Raw genomic sequence first — 26,200 nt, 5'->3', positions numbered from 1 at the left:
ATGGGAGGGCACGAGAGGCTGGACCTTCCTCAGAAAGAGGTCGATCTTAGAACGCAGCGTCTGGAGATTCATGCCCTTGTAGTGAGGAGCAGTCTGTCTCCATTAGAGCTGATCATGTGTGGGCACGGCCCAGATAGTGAACACAGCCCTCGTGCTCATCAGGCGGCGGGATGCATTGTTAGCATGTATCTGTATATTGTATATACAGTATATATTAAGGATTCAGTAACTCCAGCCGGAGCACTGTGGGAATCATGCATACGGCGATGTGGAGAACTCTTCACCGGAACATACAGAGGCTGCACAGGCGCTGAGCACAGGCGACGAGTCATCCTGTCCACATCTTGCTGAGGAATTCCGTCGGCTGTAAGTGTATATCAACGGCGAAGCAGAAAGGGTTCCACGATGAATACGAAATTAGCAGTCTTGGAGGAAGAACATTCTGAGGAAATGGTGACAGAGCCTAATGCACATCTAAATGGATGAGACAGACACCATTGCTAATCAGAGGATTGCCCTGCTTGTATAAGGGTTTCAACAAGGTTGTGTAAGGACACTTCCACATTGTGCTTGATGGGGAACAAATATCTTTACTTAAATGGCTATTCATCACATCATGTGTAAGGGTATCAGATTTCACAAAATAATTCCCATATATTTTTCGCCCTATAATGGGAAAAAAGCAGAAGATCAGAAAAGAAAACAGTGAACACTCAATAGTATATGCCAATGTTTTTTGATTATATTCTTAATTTCTTGACTGTAAGCCGAATACATAGAAGTGCATAAAACAGAGAAAGGTTTATATTTCTTAGTCTGTGTGAAGGCTGTTACGTACTCTATCAAGAGCATTGTCAAGCCACTTCTTCATATATCTCCTTAATCAAAATGAATTGTAAATTTTTACCACTTCGTACTCAAAATTAGATTCTAAGGTACAGATCCGCTTCAGCCGTATTGTTACGAAAGCAGGAGGAGGCAGACGAGGGGTGAGGATCTAAGTGCGGTTTTTATTGAAAGTGATGGAAACAAACAAGACTGGAACAAAATGAAACGTCCACGATGGGAAAACCAAAACACGAAACACAACCAAGAGTACACGGGCTGGAGAAACATCCACGGTGGGCAAAGGTAACATTGACAAACTGGGCAAACACGGAAAAATATCTAAATCCAGACATCCACATTCAACGATCGACAATGACTGGGGAACAAACAGGGTTTAAATACACAGGGGTAATGAGGACTAAACGACAAAGTGCTGGCAGTGATGAGGGCCAGGAATTGTGGGAATTGTAGTTCATGAAAATTGACTAGTGAAACACGGGGCAGACAACAAAGGATCGTGACATGCTCTGGCTCGCTGACCATGGCAGGCGTGGGCTCTGGGGAGCTGACCGTAGCAGGCGTGGACTGGGGAGCGGAAGCCTTTGTTCACAGGGGTAATGAGGACTAAACGACAAAGTGCTGGCAGTGATGAGGGCCGGGAATTGTAGTTCATGACAATTGACTAGTGAAACACGGGGCAGACAACAAGGGATCGTGACACGTGTAAATTGTGTGTATTGTAACTTAGATAAGTCGGATGTGCACTTGAAGCATGTAAAACACTATTTTTATAGGTTCATAAGTTTAGTATATAAAGTAGTACAAAGAGTACCAGATTCAAAATGGATTTTGAATAGAGAAATTAAACCGAGCGTGGGTCAATTTCTGCATTAAATCTGGAGTAAACCATGTTGTTGAATGAGCTAAAAAAATAAATCATCAAATACATTCCTACGAACCTTAAAAATAAAAAAAACATCATCCACGTATCTTTTCCACATGATGATATTGTGCAAGAATGGATTATTATTCCAAATATATCTCTCTTCGATGTATCCCATAAATAAAACATGCATTGTCCAGTGAAAACTGTCCATCGCCCTTGCTTTTGAAGATAATATTCATCCTCAAAAAGAAAGTATTTTTTGTCTAATAGCAGCAAAATCATGTTGATGACAAAATCAGGAGGAGATATTTCAACTCTTTGTTCGAGAAAATATTTCATAGCTTTTAGACCTTTATCATGGAGAATGTTAGTAAATAATAAAACAACATCCATTGTTACCAGTAAGATATTTGATATAATCCTCCCCTATATTAATCCATTAGAGCTGTTCTAAAAAAAATCACCAGTGCCCCATAGGTACTGAAAGAAGTTTAGGAATAAAAATGTATATGTTGCATGCATTTGATAAAGTTGCTTTGGAAAAAAGTGTTTGTCAAATGCATAAAAATGGTTTATATTCATTATGAATGCAGTTTTCATGGCTTCATATAAATTGAGAAGCTATATGGAATATTTGTACTTTTAAAAATCCATGTTACAACTTAGGGCAGCAAAAGGTGATTTTAAAAGAAATGGCGACCAGTTACAATCTTAAATTATACACTTTCTGTTATCCATTCATATAAATTTAAACCTAAAATTTGTGAACCCATTTTTTTTTATGGTTATGGCACATTTCAAGAGTTTGGCTGTAAGGCAAGTCCTAAACTGATTCTTAAAGGCCTTGTGTGTACTTCTGTTTTAGGTTGATACATTTTCAGGGCGGCAATGGTTGCTTCAGAGCCAAAATGTGTTCTATCAGGTCCTTGAGGGCTTATCCCTTCTTCTGACAAATGAGAGGGAGAATACAGTGAACTCAGCAGCACTTATCCTTGCGCGACTTTCCCTGTGTGAAGAGGCCTGTCAGAAGATTCTATCCCACCCGTCTGCCTCCAGGACCTTCAGATGTTTAGTAAAGTGCCTATCATGCAGCCACAAAGGTCAGTGTCATCCAAAATGTGTACATTATCTGAGGACAATGTGAGTGGTTCTTGCCTGTACAAAAGTTGCTGTCTTGATGATAGGGTGTTGTGGGTGGTTGCCAGGGTGTTGCTATGTGGCTGCTTACTGGCCCAAGTCAATAGATCCCACCCACAATGTATTCTGGTTCCTATATATGACTTGGGTTCAATGTAAGTCCAATTGTTAGACTGAATTTTTTCATCTGATTGCAGACACAGCAATGAATGCAGCATTTGCTGTTGGTCTTCTGTGTGAGAGTGGACAGAACAAGACCCTCATTCTGAGAGAAGCTAAAGAGCATGAGCTGGTAAGAAATCTCTCATGCATTCTCTCCATAGGTCTACTGTAATTACTTAATCAATAAAACATCAATGACAATCATTATTTTATCATTTGTCACAAGGTTAGCAGACTGCAGGCTCTGCTATCTACTACGTCAGGAGTTGAGATGGAACAAACCGCATGTTTTGGAATGAGTTGCTTAGCAAACGGTGAAGATGGTCATGCTCTATTGATGGAGAGCACCTCATGTACTGCTGTGCTGGATGGTCTTTTACAACTGCTGCACAGTACAGACCCAGACACTGTCTGGTTTGCTGCTATGTGAGTCATTTGTTTCATTTTGATTAACTGTATTTTATACCTCAAATTGTGTGTGTAAGGATATAATTTCAGGGGGTAGCAGTAACAGATCATGTAACAACAATGGCAGTTCTGCTTTTATCCCTGCCATAAGCGCATCAGAATAGCAGACAGGTTTTAGGCCCATATGCAAAAATGTATGGGAGATTCTTTAACTTCGAGCTCCTTTAGAACTTTTAGACTTCTAGAAAGTAATGTCTCACTAAAGGGATCATGACATGCCTTTTTTATTATTTTAATATGTTCCTTGAGGTATAGTATTAATATACCTCAAGGAACAATATTAGTAAAGTTGTTGTTTTTATTTGTGCACATTTTCCACCTTCAGTCTGACCCTCTATCAGAAATGCTCTGTTTTGGTGCTGCTTCTCCTATAAGTCTTGACAGTAAAAATCCACTGTTATGTTTGGCTCTCTGTTCTTGACTGGCCTGCTCTTTATCCATGCCATCTCACTGCTAACCACAACTGGGCGTGTTACAGAAGTGATAAGGTAAAGTAGGTGTTGATTTGTTGTTGTGGAGGCGGTCAGAAGCAAATGTCTACCACAGTGTAACATCAAAATGTGGAGAAAGTAGAGAATTAGCTGTTTCGGCAGCTAGGTTTAAAAAAAATACTGTTTTTGCATTAAGGAGGAAGTTTTGAGTTCTGAAGCATACAGTCTGTTTTTTACCCATTTAAAACATTTTTAATTTTATACATTTAAATATTTTATAACAATGTCCAACAGTGTATGTACATGCATGTATCACAGGAGATTTATGTATTTGTTTCTGAAAGTCATAAAACATTCCCACAACATTGTCATTTCCAGCACATCTCAAATTCTGTACTGTGTTTAACAGAATTTAATGGTGGAAATTACATTTTTAACAATTATTAAATAAAATGGCCAAATCCTTTGTCTTGCTAAGGCTAATTTCATAGCTAACATTTTTCATCTCAAGTATGCTCTTCAATTACATATTTTTCAACTTGGTAAAATATACTAACTTTTAAATAAAACATAGGGGCAAAATTGTTCAGTGTGGTGGAAAGGACTTCATGGCTGTGGGACAGTTTTGAGTTCTGAAAATTCAAAGAAATCATTTTTACATAATAAATAATGGAATTGTTTTTGTTTATTTCACTCTCATAGTTTTGAACATGTAATAATTTGTATTTTTATAACGGATTTTTATAGCTTAATATTGAAAGTCTGGGTCTTTATATATAAGGCATCTGATAAGAACCAAATTTGAAGGTCATGGTAAAAAAGTGTCCAGTTAAGTTTTAATAAGACCCTTATACACTTACCGACCATTTTATTAGGTACACCTGAACAACTACAGTACTTATTCATGTGATTATTTAATCAGCCAATCATGTGGCAGCAGTGTAATGCATAACATCAGGCAGATAGGGGTCAGGACTGGGTTTTGGCACCATTCTGAGTAAACTCTAGAGACTGTTGTGCATGAAAATCCCAGGAGATCAACAGTTACAGAAATACTCAAACCAGCCCATCTGGCACCATCAATCATGCCACATTCAAAATCAATGAGATCACATTTTCCCCCACTCTTATGGTTGATGTGAACATTAACTGAAGCTCTTGACCCTTATCTGCATGATTTTATGCATTGCACTGCTGCCACACGATTGGCTGATTAGATAATCGCATGAATAAGTAGGTGTACAGGTGTGCCTAATAAAGTGGTTGTGAGTGTACAGTATAACAATATAATATATAAAGAAAAAAGTAGAACATGAAACTGATAAAACATGAAATGGCCCGAAGTTGAAGAAGCACCCATATATGAAAACCAAAAAAGATTTAACTTTTTTGCACAGAAACTTTACTTTTGATCTAAGAAGTGCTCCTACCTTAATTTTGTCTTGCTTTCACTTTCAGGACAGTAAGAGTGTTGGTGTCCCGGCCAAGGGGAGTGGTGCTAATCAGAATGCACTGTCCTCTACAAGCGCAGTTGAAGGTAATGTATAATTCTCTGAAGACACACACAGGGCAGCTGCCCGTAATTCTCTCTCTCTCGAACTGTCGTCACCGGCCGCCTTTATCCCTCGTGTGCCCCAGAATTGTGCCAATGGTTCAAAGGTTAAATGTTTATTCACTATAGCTCTATTTTTATTCTACAGATGGTCATTCCTGTTCTATTTCCTGCAAATTTGTGATTGTAGTCAATTTGTTAATAAATACATGTTTTACTTTTGTTCTGTCAATTCCCATTTTTGACCTACACAGTCTATGTATTCAGATTCTCCAATTCGTGTGTTTCTATTAATAATCTTTCTAATTCTATTTCTTTTCTCCTCTCAATTAGCCTCCTTTCAAATTCAGTAACAGCTTGTATCCATATTAGGATTTCTGTTTCAGGAGGAAAACTGAGACAAGAAAAAAAAGGCTTCTCTCTGTAAAGCGGGTTAAGGGAAAGGAGGAGGCGAGAACCGGCTTGACAATATAAATAATAGTTTTAATAATACATTGAACCAAAAACACACAAACATAAGCACAGAGCAGCTGCATGTCATTCTCTCTCTCTCGAACCATCATCACCGGCCTCCTTTATCCCTCGCGTGCCTTCAGGTTGATTGGGGACCGGGTGTGCGTTGTTCCAGCTCGGCTCTGCTCACAGACCTCCCTTTGCTGCGCCGTCTCTGCCTCCCTCACAGATTTCACAGCACTTAGTCTCTAGCGTACTGTCTGAGAGAGGAAAAGAGAGAGAAAAAGACACTTTTCTTATTTCAATTTCCTTACTTTATCGACAAATGTGTGTTTTTTTTTTTTATCTAGATCACACAGATTATTATTTGGATGGTGTTCAAATCAACAAAGCCAATATCTTGGAACATTTTAAGTTCACACCTTTTTTATCATTCATTTGCAGTCAATTCCACACATAGCTTCAAAACTTCTCAATGCCACTTCTGGCAACCTATATAATATTTTCCACACATCCCACTTTTGGGAGAACCCACTTCTGGGTTTATCATGCTACTTCTGCATGATCTGCCAATGCCCGACCTTTCAGTGGTGCTACTTTGAGATGCAGTGCCACCATCAAATGGTGAGCTCACTGCCTCTCAGCCAGCTCAAGGGCCTCTGTCTCAGTGCAGGCTCCCTCTCATCACTGGGGCCCCGCTGAGAGCGGCACTCGTAGAATTTTAGCGCATTTCAAATTATTTACAATACCTGTTTACATTTGCATGCACAATGTTTTTGAAACCTGGAACCCTGTTCTCTTTTTTATCCAAGACTGGAGAGGCTCATTGATTTATCACTGCCCAGGTCAAACTTACAACAGACTACACAAAACACCTTTTAAGCTAAATCTCTTATCTAAATTTTTTGGCACCAGTGATTTTGTGTAATCTGTGTCAGCAAACCCACAGCAGTGCTCTCTTGGCCCCTTTCCCAGCCCCACGTTGGGCGCCAAAATTATGTCGTGGAGTATTGAAGACCCGTTTTCTCTTTCAATACGAAAACTCTTGAAGTCAGGGGTTCCAGATGTCAAATGTTAGACTTTATTGAGCAAAACAACAAAGCCGAGATGCCAGCTGTATCATCTGATCTTCTCATTCAAAGCTTACTTGTTTATACACTTCTGCTAGCACACATTACCACATAAGCACACCCTCCTGTTTTCTTAACCAATAAGCGTGCTTCTCCACACTCCTTGTTCGCCACCAATATTTCACACACTCTCTGACTTATTTTTAATGGTGGAATTCTGGCAGTTGGTCTATTTTTAAAAATAACCTCTTAAATTAATTTATTATGAAAGTATACATTAACTTTAGCTATAGTCTGTGCCATTCAGTGCTTTGAAGACTACTCCCTCCCTAGTACTTTTCTGTCATGGCAGAGTGCCCAGATTTCTCTCAGCAAGGTCACGAAGACCTTGCAGTCTCATCCTTATTTTCCTGGATTAAAATAATGTTCAAACTATTCGATATAAGCACTTTTTCTATATTTGATATATAAAAAATATACTATAATATATAAAAACACACTATACCAGCATTGCCACAAAATAATAATTGTGGCTGCTGCGGCAGCTTGGTGAATAATGTAACGGTTGCGATGTAAGAGTTTATCAGATGAGGGCAAATGCTTTGCACAGAGTAGTTTTTTATTCAAAAATGTTGCATGGATCTGTCGTGGGTAAGTGGGCAAAGCAAAATGCTGGAGGAATCGTCACAGCATGGATGTAAGCAGCTGTTTATATATGCTGACACTGGCATGCGATTGGTCGGATTAAATTAACTTTGTTATGAAACTTTATCACAGTATTTTCACTTTTAGCAGAGACTATTTAGCCTGAGATGGAGCTGTACAGCCCAAAAGGGCAAATAAATCAATGAATTAAGGGGAAATAAAAAACAAGATTGACATTAAAACAATAAACAATACAATATACATTCATGCAAAAGCCAAAGAATATAGATACGTCTTCAGACGCGATTTAAAAATGTGAAGCGTATGAGCAGATCCAATGTCCAGAGGTATGTTATGGCACTTTTCCACAGCAAGTTACGTTTTGACTCACCTCAACTCTACTCGCCTTATATTTCTCAGCTTGCATTTCCACTACAGTTTAGTGCCATCTCAGCGTTGGTAGGATTATAGGCTGATCGTCATAGGTGCGCCACCTCTACTGCCGTGACATCATCTTAAACATGACACAAACTGACCACAACAATAACACGACCACTAGCTGTTAGCTACTAGCTCATTGTGAAAAAAAGTCACGTGAACAAATGATACTTTTATCGCTGTTGCTAACTTTAAAACTAGCGGGTTGATATCACGTATCGGAAATCCAGTGACGCTGGTAGTGACGATTCTCCCTGACCATTCAGTGATCTGCAGGATTTTGACATCACATTTAGTATCGGCTCGGCTCGCTTGGAAACTCGACTGAGGTGGTACTAAAAAAACTATCAGGTACCAGGTACTATCTACAATGGAAAACCATAAAAAAGCAAGCTGAGTCGAGTTGTACCTTGCATTGGAAAAGCCCCATTATTCCATAGTCTAGGGCTGACTAAGGAGAAGGCATGATCCACTTTAAACTTCAAGCATGAGTGTGGTGTATGCAGGAGAAGTTTATAACAGGATCTGTGAGTCCTGGAGGATTGTTGATGACTAAGGAGTTTTCAAAGTTAAGATGGGACCTAAACCATTAACAGCTTTAAAAACAAATAACAAAATCTTCAAATGAATCCAATGTATTGGACTGGCAACCAATGAAGAGATGCTAGAACAGGTGAAATAAGTTCCCTCTTCCTTGTTCCAGTCAGCAACCTAGCAGCTGCATTTTGGACTAACTGCAAGCGATACAGAGATGTACAATCCCATGTACAGTGCATTACAATAGTCAAGTCTGGTTGAGATGAAGGCATGAATATCATAAATAATAAAATCCTTAAATGAGAACAATGGTTTAAGTTTAGCAATCAACCTGAGTTGGAAAAAGCTGCCCTTACCACAGTGCCGTGTCAAAGATAACTCCCAAGTTTTTAGCAAAGGGGTGAATATTTAATGACGGTAATATATTGCAATATATTGAATCATTACATATGTATTGCGATACATCTCGTTTTAGAGTGGATGTGGCCATAGAATGTATGGTCACATGTCTTCATTTATGTGCTTTAAACAAGGCTCATCGAATCAGAATTTAGGGTCAGATCTATCATTTTTATCAAATTAATTACATTTATAACATGCTTCTCTGTTATTCACTTTGCTGTCAGTTGCTCTCGATGTCCTCATCCACTGAGCCAGAACTGCATGAGGAAGTCATCATGTGCCTCAGGAGACTGGAGTGTTTGCCCAAGCCAGCATCAGTAACAGTTACAAACCTGTCATCAACGGCCTGCACTGTATCATGGGACAAGTGTGAGCCTGAGAGCGGCCTGGAGGTCATTTACAGGTGACATATTTACAGCAAGAATTTTTCATCTTTTAAAATAAAACTTATAAAACTTCCTCCCTAGTCCAAAAATAAACATATTAACTGAAGCAGAAAAAAAAATCTTTATTATTATTAGTGTACTTTATATATACATAAAAAAGTATTCCTAAACACTAGGAGAACTTAACAATAAGAGTGAAGTATGGGAAAATTCTCCAAACCTTGTGTTGCCCATGGCTGTGTCTAGCACCTTGTGGCATGGGGGGCGTGGTAACTCTCTCTCTCTCCTCTCTGATGCTCTGGCGTACCTTTTAGGTCTCCCTCCACTATCACTATAATGAGAGACAGGTGTTAGAGATAATTATGAGCCAGGTGACAAGCCTTGCGGCTCTACCTCTCTCGCAGACCAATACATGACTCATGCCATACACCTGCTGCTCTGCATACCCTTTTGGTTTGATTTTAACAAGGTACTGTACTTGATTGTAGTCACATGACGTCGATACACCCTGACCCTTAACTGTTCTAGGATGATAATATGTCAAAGAATTCAAAATAATCAGGCTCTGGAGACACTAAAAGACACTTACATGCTCAAGCTGATGCCCCTGACAAGGTTGCGGACCAGGGAGCCGATTTGGCCGGAGAAGTGAAGGAACTTCTGTGAGAATTGTTGATCTTGTCAGTAATGCTGATGAAGGACGTTGCTGACTTGGAGGATCTTTCTGTATACGTCGATTGATCACTGCCATGGCAAAATTCTCTGAGGTGGTTACAAAAGTGGGAGATGTCGAGAAACGGATTGATTATCTGGATTCATCGGAGATGGAATTAGGTGCTAATCCGGTTTTGAGCACTTCAGGGAAAAGTTGGAGGATATGGAAAATCATAATTGCCGGAATAACGTCCGGATTGTTGGAATTCCTGAGGCCGAAGAAGGTCAGGATATGGTGAAATTCCTGGACGGGCTCCTTCCGAGTCTGCTCAACATAACAGGCCATAAGCTGGAAATCAAGCGAGCTCACTGGGTTCCGGCTCGGCAATGCTCAATTCTGGCTTTCTTGGAAGAACCACAGTATTTTCTTGTTTCGTGATTGTTTCAAGGAATGCAAGAACCTCTTACATCAATGGAAGGTCACTTTTGTACTGATGTTCCTGGCTAAATTGAGAATAGATGCCAAGGATGGCCGTAAAATATTTACATGTCCCAACAAGCAAGTTCTTCATAAAGTCAATGGACTGAGTTAGTTATTTTGTGGTATTCATATTGCAGCCAAGTGGACCAACTCAATGAATATTCACTTGACTGTTCGAGGAAACTGAGCGCCTTTTTTGTTTCTTTTTGTGCTGGTTCTGCCTAGTGGCTGGAGTTTGCTTTATAGATTATCTTCTGTTGTGTAATTCTCGCTCATAAATTTGTATACAACCTTAAGCAATCCTATGGCAAATTTGTTGCAGGGGCTCTTGAAGATGTACATGGACTTTTTGAGTTTAGAGGGATGGATGCCAGGTGGCACTGTTGTGCGGGGGTTAATGCGCATGTTTTTCTTTTTTCTGTTTGTTTGGTTTGGGGTTTGATTGTTGCACTTATGTTGGAGTGTGGTCTTATTAATTTTATTTTTGACACACAATCTATTTTTTCTATGCCAAATGTCAAATGTTAATATGAGTGTATTGTCTCTCTCCACATGGAATGTGAATGGGTTGAGGTTATTTCACTACTTAAACATGAGAATTATGATATAGTGTTTCTTCAAAAAGCGCATCTTTCCCTGCAGGAAGCTGACAAATGTGGGAAGATATGGGGTGGACATGATTTCTTTAGTGCTGGCTCAAGTAAGAGCAGGGGAGTCATCACATTGATAAGTAAGCATCTACAATTCAAAGGTCTCAAACAGATTAAAGATACATTAGGAAGAGTCTTTATTGTTTTAGCAGAAATTCAGGGGCAAAATCTTATTTTGGCTAATATTTTTATTAATTTAAAATGTAATAAAGCTAACGCTGATAATCAGGCCTTTTTTATAGATCTTGAAGGGCTGTTGCAAGTCGCGGGCACCCATCATGATATAATATTGGGAGGAGACTTTAATCTTTTGATGGATCATAGTGAAGCAAATGTGTGTAAGCCACCTAGAGCAACACTGACACTTCACAGGATGTATAAAAATCTTGGTCTTACAGATGTTTGGAGGCTTTTGAACCCATCTGGTAGGGACCATAAAACATTTTTTGTTTTTTTGTTTTGGCTATTCAGGGCAAGACAGCCATACTGTGAGTTGGGGTTCAAAGCAGGAAAACCTATGGTTAGATATATATAAAACAGAGAGAGTCTTTTTCTATCATTCCCTCAGTGAAATCTGCTGGTGGTGAAGTATTTACCTCAGCCATTGATATTAATAATGCTTTTAAAATATTATATCTGGCAGGGTTGCTCCCTTTCTCCATTATTGTTCTGAGCAAGCCGCCTCTCAGTGGCTCAAACGGGGGAATGAAGTATTTGGGTATTTTATTCCCAGCAAATTTGTGTGAATTAGTGAGTTAATTTTGACCCTTTAATAAAAAGGTTTTTGAGCGATGTGGGCAGGTGGGCTTCATTACATTTATCTATGATTGGGAAGGTTAATGTTATTAAAATTAATTGTATTCCAAAATTCAACAACCTGCTACAGTCTCTACCTATAGATGTCCCCCTCTCTTATTTCAACCAATTTGATAGCATAGCGAAGTCCTTCATTTGGAAAGGTAAACATCCCAGATTACATTTCAGTAAGCTGCATATGCCGACTGACAAAGGAGGGCTAGGCCTACCCAAGATTTTATTTTATTATTATGTGTTCGGTCTCAGACATTTGACTCATTGGTCGCTTCCACCCGAGAGAGCCCCTCCCTGGTTTTGTTTTGAACAGGAAGTTCTTGCCCATATTTCACCATTGCAAATCCTTCAAACTAACCAGAGAATTGAAGTTACACCCCGTTATCTTGCATTTGCACTCGGTATGGACAAAAGTGTCCAGAGTGTTTAATACAGACATTTATTTAAATGTTGCCTCGAGGATATGGCTGAACCCAAAATTATATCCACTTTCTGCTGGTCAGAGTGAATTGTTAGGGGGTTACTACACTCTGTAACCTATATGAGAGAGTAGTGTTGAAATCCTTGAAAAATTTGGTTCCCAGATTCCCAGATCTCAGTTTTTTAGGTATTTACAGCTGCACCACCTGCTCTGTACTATTTTTTGGAGTAGCATACACCCTCAATGTGGCAGACACTCTTTGAGTGGTGATTACTGCTTATGGAAAATGTCATAAGGCATCAGTGTATTACTCCCTACTAATTCAGAGTCTGGGGGACGAAGCTTTAACTGCTATCAAGAGATTATGGGAGAAAGTTTTAAACTTGGTATTGGATGAGGGAGTGTAGGCTAGGATTCTAAAAAATGTCAGGTATGCATCTAGAGATGCAAGGGTGCGCCTTATGCAATTTAAGATTTTACATAGATTATATTGGGCCCCCTCTAGATTGTATAGGCTTGGTCTTAAAGACACACCTACCTTCTGGCGATACCAATCAGATGATGGAGACACAACACATGTCTTTTGGTGGTGTGTTAAGATCTAAGAATTTTGATTGCAGGTCCATAGTTTGTATGTGACGTATTGGGCACTCAGGTTTCATTTTGCCCCAGACTCTGTATTTTGTGGGGTGGTCATCAATGTAGAAGATAGACATATAAAGAGTTGGGTCCTAACCTGTGTCATGATTGCCAAACAGGTAGTTTTAAGGGGATGGAGGTCAGTTGCAGCACCCCTATTTCAGGAGTGGTGCTTGGAGATGGGGAGGGTGGTGGCTTTTGAAGATGGGTCATCTTGAAGACTGGGGAAATTGGACTTGTTTGTGGGGAAATGGGGCAGATATCTGGCATTTTTGAAGGGCTCTCGGGGAGAGGCAGTGGAGAGAGAGGTGTATTGAAAATGTGTGATTATTATATTTTATGACAACTGGGATGTTGTTGAGAGCCAGGGTGGGGGTTGGGGATTAGGATGGGTTATAGTGGGGTTAAATATTGATTCTGTGTATATATGTAGAGGTAATTATAAACCAGGTGACAAGCCTTACCGCTCTCTCTCTCTCCCGCAGACCGACACACGACCACGCCCCCCATGCCACAATCATTTCAGACATATCTTTACATATTGCATTTCAGTGCAGATTGTTTTGAAAACCTGTCACGATGTAATGTAGACTTTGTAGAAAGGCTGTTACTGAAGGATGGGCAGCGCAAACTGGCTGCATCTGAAAGCTGAAAATTGCTGCCTTCAGAGGCTTTATGTGGAGGTAAGAAGGCATCAAGACATATCCAAATCCAGTATTTACATCACTCCTGTCTACTGAGTACCTTCATCTGGTCATTTTTGTAAGGCAGCATATATTCAACCTTTGCTGCTTTTGATATCCCTCAACTTATGACTCCATTTCTAGCTAGAAATAAGCATTGTAGGTTCTAAATATTTGCCTGGGTATGTCTAAAGCTCACTTTAAATAGTTTAAGACCATTAGACATGACCGTGTCTGAAAACCAGCATCCTTATGAGGTGCCTTCATGTGCAAATCGCTGACTGTGAAGTCATTGACTGACTGGGAAGTGAGGAATCAAGGCAGCTGCCTAATCTTTTGGACGCAGCCTATATTAGACCCAACAGCAAACCCGCAGCCTGCAAGAAATAATTATTACTCATTCCACATTTGAAGATTTTAGACAATCATAACAGAGGGTGTTTTCATAGAAGTATTAAAGCTGATTTATAATTCTGTGTCAAAGCTAAGCCGTAGCTTGATGTGCACCTCTCCAAAAATGTAACTGTCACTTCAACGCAGACCACAACAGCTAGGATTGTTCCACATTGTAACCAGAGACCAGGACCAGGATGATTAAAAGAAAAATATCTGAGGTAGCGTCACAGTTTCTCCAATACTATTTTAAGATCTATACATCATAATACTTCATTGTATTTGGACTCATTTTAATTGGGAGCATATTCGGTTTTAATTTACTGTTTATGTTTCATGAATCTACCAGTGGAAACGTGACAAAAAGACAGCTGTTTACAACTTTAAACTCTGTGCTTTTTACCTCTGAGTGAAACAATATTTGTTGTATACTAATTATGACTTTTCCAATCTCTATGATATTTTGATCATATGTTTGACAGTTAAATGATCATATTTCATAAGTTATGAAAACATAACACTTCTAATTGGTCAACAAACTAAAAGGCATCTGTTAAGAGTTGGTTATATTTCATTTTATATAACCGTGCATTGCAAAATATATGGATTGTAACATCAATCTTCTAAGCTTTAAAAAACACCCATTTTGTGTTGGACAAGTGAGTGGTTATTAATTCATGAATTCATTCATTTCTTTTTTCAGCACGGAGTGTCAATGTATGGCAAAATATTGATTTATTACTGTTTAAGTGACTCAAGAGCTAGCATACAGTATATGACTAATTTATGTGCTATCTGAATAGCTGACAAGTATGATAAATACAGTATGGATCTAAATCTCAACATACTTTGATTAACTCATTTTTAATGCTACAATAATTTAATAAATATGTTTAAATCCACAAATGACATTGCTTTTGTTTATTAATGAAATTAGTATTAGTAAGGCATTTTCTCTCAATATAATAGCATTTTGGATGCGTACTCACAGAATGATGCAGCAGGCACACCAATGCAGAACTATAAATGCAAACCACCTCAGACCACGACATGGAGCCTTCGGCATTGGCTTGACACAGATGTATAAACCGGCCTTTAAAAGGAGAGTAGAAAAAATTAGAAAAAAAGAGTGAAAGAGTTGGTAGAAATTACGTTTTCATAAAAAACATTACAATAGTTTTGGCACAAAAATCTTTTCTGACTCTATTAGAATGTACTTTGCTCAGATTATTTTATATCCACATAATTAAATATCCATAATTTTGTCTTTGGGTTTCTGTAGTCTCTTTGACAGAGATGTCATGCTGTACCGTGGCCCAATGTGTCAGGCGACCTTACCTGTTTCTACCAACCAATCAAAGAATTCCTTCTCTCTGCGCCACCACCTGTCTACACCTGATGGTGACATCAGTCCCTTCAGTGAAGCTGTGGATGTTACTCTAGAGCAGCTGGATGCCAAACTCAGACCTCCACGGGAGCTCAGTGTGATTGGCTGCACAGCTACACAAGTACACCTACGCTGGTTAGAGCCGGAGGGAGAGATCAAACCCAAATCATACCAAATCTATTGTAATGACACACTTGTGAAGACCACTACTCTGCAAGGGTAGGCCAAATAAATCTTTCATAATAACATGTTTAAGGTCAAGTGTGTTATTATTGCACCACTAGCAGCAACAAATGGAATTGCAAAAATAATTATTGTTTCTGAACAGGTTTCCCAGACATTCCTACTGCTTGTTACACCCTGCCCATCGTTCAGATAAATGTTCTAAAAGCACCACAGAGCCACAGTTAACACACTTCAGGAAGTCAACCTATGAATGGCTTACTTTTAGTTATCTCTGCACAATAAGGTCAACAATAAACATTGACTATTTACTTTCTTAATACACTTCCTGGTCTTATTGTACAGTACATGATTCATCAATGTATGTTTTACAGAAATTGTATTTAGTCTTCGTAATCTTTCTCTAAAATCGAATTATAATTATTGAAACAACTTTCGTTTTCACCTGACATAACCTAAGTTTGTGTGGGCTATTGGATAATGTTAACCAATAGTCAAATATATATATCTTGGCATTGTTACATTGTATGAAACACCCAATTTCCACAATCCAATCAATTTCTTTACTTAAACTGGGATAGGGTTTTTTGACGTTTAAATTACACACTCCACCTTTAAGGAGCATTGTTCATTTCATAACAAAATAATGCAATTTAGTCATATTCATAAAGACTTTTGTGTATTGCAAGCTAGTATTGTTTAATAGAGTGCAACCAGCTTGCAAATGTGTGCGGGTACAGTTGCGCTCTATTATGTTGTGATTCACATAATGAAGTGTCTTCACCGTTTTTTGTCTGACAGGGCTGTAGTGAGTGGTTTATCTCCTAGTACCTCCTACCAGCTTAGCGTGAGTTCCCTCGGTCCAGGGGACGCACAGAGTCCTAGAGCAGGATCTGAGGTGAGGACAGCGGACGATCAGGATCATGCTCCATCCAGTCTGACCATAGCTGTCCTGGGACGTCACGAAATACAGATCAACTGGAGAGCTCCAGTCGTACCTTTAGGGAGACTCTTCAAATATGAGCTCAGTCTGAATGGATGTGTAACATACCTGGGCACAGAGCGGGCATACACTGCCCGCCGTTTGTCCGCTAACACAGCCTACACCTGCATTATAACAGCCATTACCTCCAGGGGGCGCTGTCAGAGCAGACCAGTCACAAAGAAGACTGCTCGGGATGAATACCTGCACTCAAACAGGTGAATTAACAACACCCAGTAATTTATTAATCATTAAAAAAAGTTTAACACCTAAAGGCATGAATTGGAATTTTGTAATCTATGTATCAGAATATTGGTTAATATGAAAAATACCAAAGTTAATACAAAAAAGATTTTAAGTGGTAAATAGCCCTGAATTATCTCTTTCCATGTGTTTATCCTGTGATGTCTGTGTAATTTTCCCAGGTATTTGCATTCCTCTACCCATCAGACTCACTCAAAACCCCCCACTCCTTCTCCAAGCAGCCAAGAGAGGAGTGAGGTCAGAAAGAAGGCCACGAATTCACCAGCTATACTTGGACATAAACCTACAGTTCACTCCAACACAGGCCAGCACAGAGCCTTTGACCTCAGAAAACACACACACAGGTTGTAGCTCATGATAAACAACTATTGTAATTGTTTTTGATACGCTACCAATCACTATTCTTCTTCCTTGCTTAACAAATGCAATTTGTCTTGGTTGTGTTTGAAAGGCGATCAGCCGTCCAGATGCATATTCCAAAAGGAAACAAATCTTCCAATCGCACATCAAAGGTATTGTAATAACTAACTATGACCTTTTAGGGTGTCTCCTTGTTACTCATGGACTTTCTAGGTGCATTTAAGGGTCATTCCTATTGTGTTGCCTTTTTACAAAAAAAATGTCATGTGTTCGTAGAGGAGTTGAGGTTTTGACTGTATCTGCTTAGGACCCAGTAAGACTTGGCACAAAATGTGATTTCAATGTTTTGCTCAAGACTGACAAAGAGAGTCCAGCTGTTGTGTTTCCTGAGAGCTCTAATGACCATCTCATGGTTTCTTACTGGGAACAATCTGATAGCACACATCGGTCCCAGACCCAGTCGTCCACCCCAGGGGACCTCACACACCAGAAGGCCATGATCACCCCAGGTAGATCATTGTTTGAATTATATGATAAGAACTATGAACAGAAACCTAATAAAAAGATACAGAAAATAAAAGCAAATGAGCTACAGCATGCAAGACAAATATAATAATAAACATCTGCCTTGTCTTTATGTAAAGAGATAGTTCACCCAAAAATAAACATTCTGTCATCATTTACTCAATTTCATGTCATTCCAATCCTGAATTACTTTATTTCTTCCGTGGAACACAAAGGAGAAGTTTAGCTGAATGTTGATGCAACTCTTTTCCACACAATGAAAGCATACAGTGACCATGGGATCGCAAAATTTGTGTGAGAATCATATTCAAATGTAAGTTGTTATTCAACTTCTGAAAATCTTTCCATTCGTCACAGCTTTCAAATCTCATTTGCGCATATTTAAGGGGTCATGACATACTAATTTTTTTTACCATTTTATTATCTTCCCTGTGGTCCACTGATTATGTTAATATAGATTTTTTTGCACCACAACTGTCATAATTTAGTAATATATGATAATGTTTGACCCTTTCTCTGGCTCTCTGACTGAAACACTCAGTTTTGGCCTAAGTGCCTCCTTAAAACTTTAACATAAATAGCCATTGTTCTGATTGTCTAACATCGTGCAGCCCCTAGAATACAGACATATTTGAAACTCAATCGGAAGAGAATGAACAAGGTCCACAACATTATAAAACTATATTTCAGCTTTTACACTTCCAACACATTGCATCTTTGCACATTGCAACTGTTCAACTTTAACTCAAGCACAGCAGCACCATAAAATCAAAACGAAATCAAACAGCCATGACATTTGAAATATTCATTAGTGAAAACAAATACGTACATAGTACAAAGCCCGATGAAACAAGACGCACGCATACTGTACAGTATTATCGTGCACTAAGGTGCACATTGCCGGAAACGCATCAAAACGGTCAAAGACGTCCATCTAGTGCATATTTACATACAACAACAATTAAAAATCAAGCAGATATGTGCAAGAAAGCATCTTGGTTTTGAGCACTGCTTGAGCACCCTGTTTTGAGCACTGTTTTTGTGCTCAAAACAGCAAGAGGCAGAACAACTGATGAAACAGTGGCATCTCCATTTCAGAGTAGTATCTTTACGCCGCATCTTTTAAAAGCTGCACGAAATACATGACAACGATCAAAGACGTCTGTCTTGTGCATGTTTATATACATAAATAATTCAAAATAGTCCAGATACCCTTTGGTGTACAGGAATAGTTAGTAGACCACACTAGGCCTGTCTGTCCTGCTCTTTCTCTGTTTACGAACTGAGTACCAATGGGCGGGCCAAGGGTGCATTGATTTAAAGTAGGCCTTGATGTTGTTGCTGTAGGTGTGGTCATGAATTAATGAGCCCCCTAGTGGCATATTGAAGTCACAGAAGTAGAGAATAAGAAAGTCATATTGGTTTAGATTGACACAAGGGTAAATACATTTTTATTAAAACATGCAAATGTATCTTCAATGTTGACTCTATAGTCAGGCGGCTACAGCGGAGCTCAGGCAGAAATGTTCCCATTGACCGAGAAAAACTTCCATGCATCAGCAAACAAATTTGTGAGTTTGTCTTCTTTTCTGATTAGTTGTGTGCAGGCTTAAGAAGTTACCACTGTTTTGATGTAAAAATTACACTGGCATGTTATTCCATTATTGAATATGTGAGCTAATGTTTCTGTTTCAATACAGCTGAGGATGTGAGATTGCTCCAACCTGTCTCATTCAGTTGGTCTAATCTGGAATGGACAAAGCAACATCAAAACAAAGCACAAAGGGACAAGTATGAATTGTACAACTACTTAAAATTATAATTTTTTTAAACATCCCAAAGGTTACAGGATTAGTTTATAACATTTCTAACTTCTATCCATAGTAAGGAATATTCCTGGTTCAATTCAATCTCAATCTCAATTAGCTCTCTAGTTCTGTAGTTAGGGAACTGATCAGGGAGCCATTTCTAGGGGTGTCCCAGTCATGAAATCTTTCCAGTGCAGTTAAAGATTTGCTCCCTAAAAATTCCCAGAATGCACCATAAAAACAGGAAGCATCATTGCTCACTATGTTCCCTTACTGGAAACATTGTCATGTCTTCTGAAGTCTCTCAAGTCATTAGAAGACATGCATAACTAGAGTAAAACTATGAAGTCAAAGCCATATATTTTCTCTTTAAAAGAGATAATAAAAAAACAAGATAAAAAAGAAGATTAAAAAAAAAGAGTTTGTAATATCTCTCATCCATAATGACCATGACAGAGAAACAATCTTTTAAATATTTGTATTGAATAAGGTTAAAATACACTCCAATATATTTAATTTAATTACTTATGTAATTTATCTTTCATTTCAACACTGTACGTGTGCAGAGAAAACATAAAAGTCTGAAAAAATCTTAAGTGAAGGTAGTGTACTTCGTGGATTAAATATTAAGTGTTTTTGGTAGCATTAAACATGAAACATAAAAAAAAACTTTATTACATTCTCAACTTTATACAGAGCACCCCCACTATTTTCTGAAGCACCCTCAGCGATTTTGATCTGGAACCGGACCTGATCATATTAACATGCGTGTTGTTTACATCTTGTGTCAATACTTTTGAAACAGTGAGTATTTTCATGTTTACAGATCGGCCCCATTCACTTCCATTGCAAGCGTCTCACTGTAACACAGATTTTTGCTTTTTTTAAAGAAAAGGAGGGACGAGTCAAAATAAATTTTTGTGATCAACAATATGCCACAAATGCTGTCGATTGAGCTCAACTGGTATTGAACCCGGAATATTCCTTTAATGGGATTAAATAAGAATCCTCCAAGAAACAAGTAAGATCCTTCAGGATAAACTGAAATAAAAAAAAAATTCAAAAAGAATGTCATTTTATTCAGTATGATCTGAATTATTGATAAATTTTTATAATCCGAACTTAAATAATTTTTTCATACTGTTGAACAAAGCTAATCCTGTACTGCTGTGAATGATTGAAAATGATTTCATAGAACTTTCTAGCAAACTTTAATATAGTGTTTGCCAATTTACTCTAAAAATAAGTTAATTGCATAATTAGATTGATTAGTTTTCCTTTTTTTCTTCTTTTTTTTATCAGAAATAAAACCATTTGGAAGGGCCAATGTCAACAAAAACAAAGACATGAACCATCACACACCAAAACTCACATAACAAATGGAGGGTCTCTACAACACCACAACCCCCCATAGATTTAAGATAATACATGTCAGATGTTTAATAAATAAAACTGAATAAATACTGTGAAATGTATTGTATTTATTTTGTATTGACACGTTGTCAGTGTGATTTAGTTTATACACGAAATGCATTAGCTCCTCCAGTCCTTTTGGCGTCGCTGTATTATGAGCCGCATCATTTTCTCGCTGCACATGCGGAAGTTAGATAACAACACAGTGGAGTTGAATAAGCTGTCAGAACAGTTTGGAGGTTACTAGAATTGTAAATAAATAAATACATTTTTTTTTTGCGTGATGGTCAACCTCGGACTCACTAAAGTTGATGATGCGGTTGCAGCGAAGCATCCGGTGCGTAAATAATTATCATTCATAATTTGAAATAATAACGTAACATGTATTAGTATTATACTATGTTGTTTTTTAATACCCTAAATAAATATTAATAAATTAATGTATTCTGAACGATACAATTATGTACAAAAATAGCCTAAACCAAAGTCTTTAATGTGTTAATGTACATGTGATTCACAGGGGCTAGTTGTCATACTTTTTATTTTTATGAGGTTTATTTTTTGTCAATTTATAGACCTTGAAGACTTGACTAGCTATTTAAAGCTATTGAACAAGCTATTGAATGTGTGATTGTGACGTATTCACTTGTTTACAGAAGAGTTATATATATATATTATATAATGAAATTAGATGTTTAGTTTGGTGGGTTGAATTCACATTATAAGAAATTAATTTAAGACAGTTTTAAACTAGGTGTTTGAAACAAACATTGCTTAAAATATTTACTCGTTGAATGCAACCAGTGTGACAACAAACCCCTGTCTCCCCTATAATAATAATAATAATAATTCTATGGTGCTAATATTTTGCTGTCATCCATCTCAGGGTTTGCAGCAGTATGCCGCTTGTCAGTCTTATGCTTTTATGAAAGGCACGGCAAGCTTCATACTCGGTTAGTGTAATATTGATGTTAATGAAGTTGTATCTGATCATTATGAACTGCTTGTAATACTCATAGCTAAGAAAAATCACAAATGAGATCTCTAATATCACAATTTATCAGGCACAGCTGGCTTATTTTTTGCACAGCGAGTACTTCAGAAAAAAATCCCATATCCCCTACAGTGGAACCTTCTAGGGTCTATTGGTAAGTCAGACGCAGAACATCATGCAAGAGAAGACTGTTTACACACAATCCATGCACACTATTATATTTGTGTTTCATAAACACACTTAATGAAGTATTTTTAAAAGAAAACAGTTGGGTGATACTCATATTTTCCTCTGGTCTGCAGTTGCCTCGTCAGTATTCAGCTATTCAGTAACACGCTGGGAAACCATGAGGTGCTCGGACTTGTGGTTATTCCTTGAGACAGGAAAAGTTCCTGACAGAAACGCTCAGAGTAAGTGCATAGTTGCATGCTTTGATAAATTATAAATTAGCATATAGAGATTGATTAACAATGAAGTGTGTATAGTTTCTCCACCACAAGTGTCACTAAACGAAATTGCAAAAATAGTGACTTTTTTTCCAAACAGTCACTCCATGCCGTTGGTCAGTCAAACATATAGTCCTGCCTCAAACGCACCCCAATGGCTGAGCCAATGTTACAGTGTAGTGCTGGTCATGATGCTCAAGTTGTAAGGGGAATCTCCCAACAGATTGCTTACTTCTTAAGCTGGTATAAAAGAAAGAGTTTTAACATTGAAAAGATTACTCACTCCACCTTTAATGTCGAATGCAATTCCAATCTCATTTGGAAGAAAGTTTGTGAAGGTCATAATTTATTCTTCTATAGTGTAATGTACCTCTAGGCTTTACATTAACCGCTTTTCAATCATCTGTCCGAACGGTTCTCGTTGCGAAACCATTTTGTTATGGTTTCTTTTTTCCACTGTGGTGCTTGAATATTTGTGACAGATACAGTATTTCTGCTAGATAACAGGAAAGAGACAGCCCATGTTGGGGAAAACAAGCAAAGAGATAAAATCAAGAGGTTTAACATCATATGCTGAGAGTTTGTGCATGCCACCGAACACAAAATCATTGAAAGGTAAAGGTTGAACATTATTGACAAAAAGAAAAGGGGGAGACTTGATAGTGTTTAAGGATAGTTCACCCAAAAATGAAAATTCTCTCATCATTTACTCACTCTCATGTCATCCAGATGTGTTTGACTTTCTTTCTTCTGCATAAACAAAGACTTTTAGAAGAACATTTCAGCTCTGTAGGTCCATAAAGTGCAATTGAATGGTGACCAGAACTTTGAAGCTCCAAAATGCACATAAATGCAGCATAAAAGTAAACCATAAGACTCCAGTGGTTTAATCCATATCTTCAGAATCGATGTGATAAGTGTGGGTGAGAAAACAGATCAATATTTAAGTCCTATTTTACTATAAACCTTAAGATTTGCGCTTTATTTGTTACTATCTCCACCTACTGGGCAGGAAGGAGAATTTATGATAAAAACAGAATTAAATATTGACAATTTTGTCTCCCACACCTATCATATCCCTTCTTAATATATGGATTTAACCACTGGAGTTGTATGGATTACTTAAATGCTGCATTTATGTGCATTTTGGAGCTTCAAATTTCTCACCATTCACTTGCATTGTATGGACCTACAGAGCTGAGATATACTTCTAAAACTTTTTTTGGTGTTCAGCAGAAGACAGAAATTGGGATGGCATGAGAGTGAGTAAATAATGAAAGAATTGTAATTTTTTTAGGATGAACTATCCCTTTAATAACGTTATTTTGGGATTTAGAACCTGAGCTTTTGCTTAGGTTGAAGACATTTACACAAACACTAAACTCTGTTGCTTTACTCAAGTAGCAAATACTAGTTAGCATTTAGCATGCTAATGTATGTTATTGCTAGCTAAAAGTTAGCTAACTAGCATAACTTTATAAAATAAAAAAATCTTATGTAAAACTGAGGAAATTAATCATGTTAGAGACACATAAATTACTTTGAGGATACCCAATTTGGTTATTTAAAAATAACTATTCCATTATTATTATGTGAACAAATTATGTTTTCTGACAAAGAATTAATGAGCTAAATCAAGAGGAAAAAATATGTTGACGTAACGTTATTGATTCAGGTGATGTACATTAAATAAATAAAAAAAAAACATTCAATGTAAAAAAAGTATGTACTAGTTAAACCATCATTGTAAAATCATTTTTATATAAAATTGTACTAACCTCATCATAGCAAACTTTGCCAGCTAGCATTGGAGTCGCTACGCACTAAAGCCATTCCACCAGCACGGTTAAGCACTGTGTAGAGAATGTTTTGTAATTGTGCCATGCCGAACCGTGCTCAAGTGGAAATGCTACTGGAACCATTCCTCACTGTGCTCAGGACCGTTCGGCCTGATGTGGAAAAGTGGCTATTTTGACACTTTATATGTTTGAATGGAGCCTTCATTTTAGTGTTTCATGTATTGTGGTTGCTTGTTTTCTCTTATTACTGGGCTTTTATAATGGAAAAACTTGAACAATTTTTTCTTTATTCTTTATCTAGAGGAGGACACTCCAATTGTCACAACATCAGCAGAAACCAAAGTCACCCAGTATGGAGATGTGCTGGAATAAATGTAAAGGTGGTGACTTTTACCTTTAGTGTAACACTCTGAATGGCCAATAAAAACACTCTTTTTTTGTTGTTGTTGTTGTTGTTGTTGAATTTTAATTGACTGGGTCATGACTTCTCGAGAATATTTGGCCTTGCTGAACTAAATGTGTACAGTAAGTTCTGTTTATGAAACTGCTTTTTTTTTATTCTTTAAAACATGTTTTTTTGTGTGTGTATTTAACTCAAGCATGTTTAGATTTTTTTTTTACATAAAAATTACATAATCACCTGTCCCTTGAAATGTTTCTTAAAACTCCCCAATGAATATAGAGTCAGCTAGCATTATAGTATACAGTGAGGAAAATAAGTATTTGAACACCCTGCTATTTTGCAAGTTCTCCCACTTGGAAATCATGGAGGGGTCTGAAATTGTCATCGTAGGTACATGTCCACTGTGAGAGACATAATCTAAAAAAAAAAATCCAGAAATCACAATGTATGATTTTGTAACTATTTATTTGTATGATACAGCTGAAAATAAGTATTTGAACACCTGTCTATCAGCTAGAATTCTGACCCTCAAAGACCTGTTAGTCTGCCTTTACAATGTCCACCTCCACTCCATTTATTATCCTAAATTAGATGCACCTGTTTGAGGTCGTTAGCTGCATAAAGACACCTGTCCACCCCATACAATCAGTAAGAATCCAACTACTAACATGGCCAAGACCAAAGAGCTGTCCAAAGACACTAGAGACAAAATTGTACACCTCCACAAGGCTGGAAAGGGCTACGGGGAAATTGCCAAGCAGCTTGGTGAAAAAAGGTCCACTGTTGGAGCAATCATTAGAAAATGGAAGAAGCTAAACATGACTGTCAAACTCCCTCGGACTGGGGCTCCATGCAAGATCTCACCTCGTGGGGTCTCAATGATCCTAAGAAAGGTGAGAAATCAACCCAGAACTACACGGGAGGAGCTGGTCAATGACCTGAAAAGAGCTGGGACCACCGTTTCCAAGGTTACTGTTGGTAATACACTAAGACGTCATGGTTTGAAATCATGCATGGCACGGAAGGTTCCCCTGCTTAAACCAGCACATGTCAAGGCCCATCTTAAGTTTGCCAATGACCATTTGGATGATCCAAAGGAGTCATGGGAGAAAGTCATGTGGTCAGATGAGACCAAAATATAACTTTTTGGTCATAATTCCACTAACCGTGTTTGGAGGAAGAAGAATGATGATGAGTACCATCCCAAGAACACCATCCCTACTGTGAAGCATGGGGGTGGTAGCATCATGCTTTGGGGGTGTTTTTCTGCACATGGGACAGGGCGACTGCACTGTATTAAGGAGAGGATGACCGGGGCCATGTATTGCGAGATTTTGGGGAACAACCTCCTTCCCTCAGAGCATTGAAGATGGGTCGAGGCTGGGTCTTCCAACATGACAATGACCCGAAGCACACAGCCAGGATAACCAAGGAGTGGCTCTGTAAGAAGCATATCAAGGTTCTGGCGTGGCCTAGCCAGTCTCCAGACCTAAACCCAATAGAGAATCTT

At 38.2% G+C, this 26,200-nt stretch overlaps 2 protein-coding genes across 2 annotated transcripts; both read left to right on the top strand.

The window, feature by feature from the left end:
- Positions 1-21,049, top strand: LOC127621996 (uncharacterized). Its single transcript, XM_052095846.1, has 13 exons — positions 1-136; positions 3,049-3,143; positions 3,240-3,439; positions 5,371-5,449; positions 9,234-9,412; positions 15,409-15,732; positions 16,498-16,896; positions 17,104-17,286; positions 17,394-17,454; positions 17,658-17,811; positions 19,321-19,398; positions 19,528-19,618; positions 20,938-21,049. The coding sequence occupies exons 1-13, from the start codon at positions 1-3 to the stop codon at positions 21,047-21,049; spliced, it is 2,091 nt and encodes a 696-aa protein (XP_051951806.1).
- Positions 21,050-21,237: 188 nt separating this feature from the next.
- On the top strand, positions 21,238-24,863 carry tmem141 (transmembrane protein 141). Its single transcript, XM_052109996.1, has 5 exons — positions 21,238-21,385; positions 21,935-22,001; positions 22,113-22,196; positions 22,345-22,452; positions 24,589-24,863. The coding sequence occupies exons 1-5, from the start codon at positions 21,332-21,334 to the stop codon at positions 24,657-24,659; spliced, it is 384 nt and encodes a 127-aa protein (XP_051965956.1). The 5' UTR covers positions 21,238-21,331; the 3' UTR covers positions 24,660-24,863.
- The last annotated feature ends 1,337 nt before the right edge of the window (positions 24,864-26,200 follow it).

Source organism: Xyrauchen texanus, chromosome 3 (genome assembly GCF_025860055.1).
Source record: "Xyrauchen texanus isolate HMW12.3.18 chromosome 3, RBS_HiC_50CHRs, whole genome shotgun sequence".
Taxonomy (NCBI): Eukaryota; Metazoa; Chordata; class Actinopteri; order Cypriniformes; family Catostomidae; genus Xyrauchen; species Xyrauchen texanus.
This window is presented reverse-complemented; position numbering and strand designations above follow the sequence as displayed.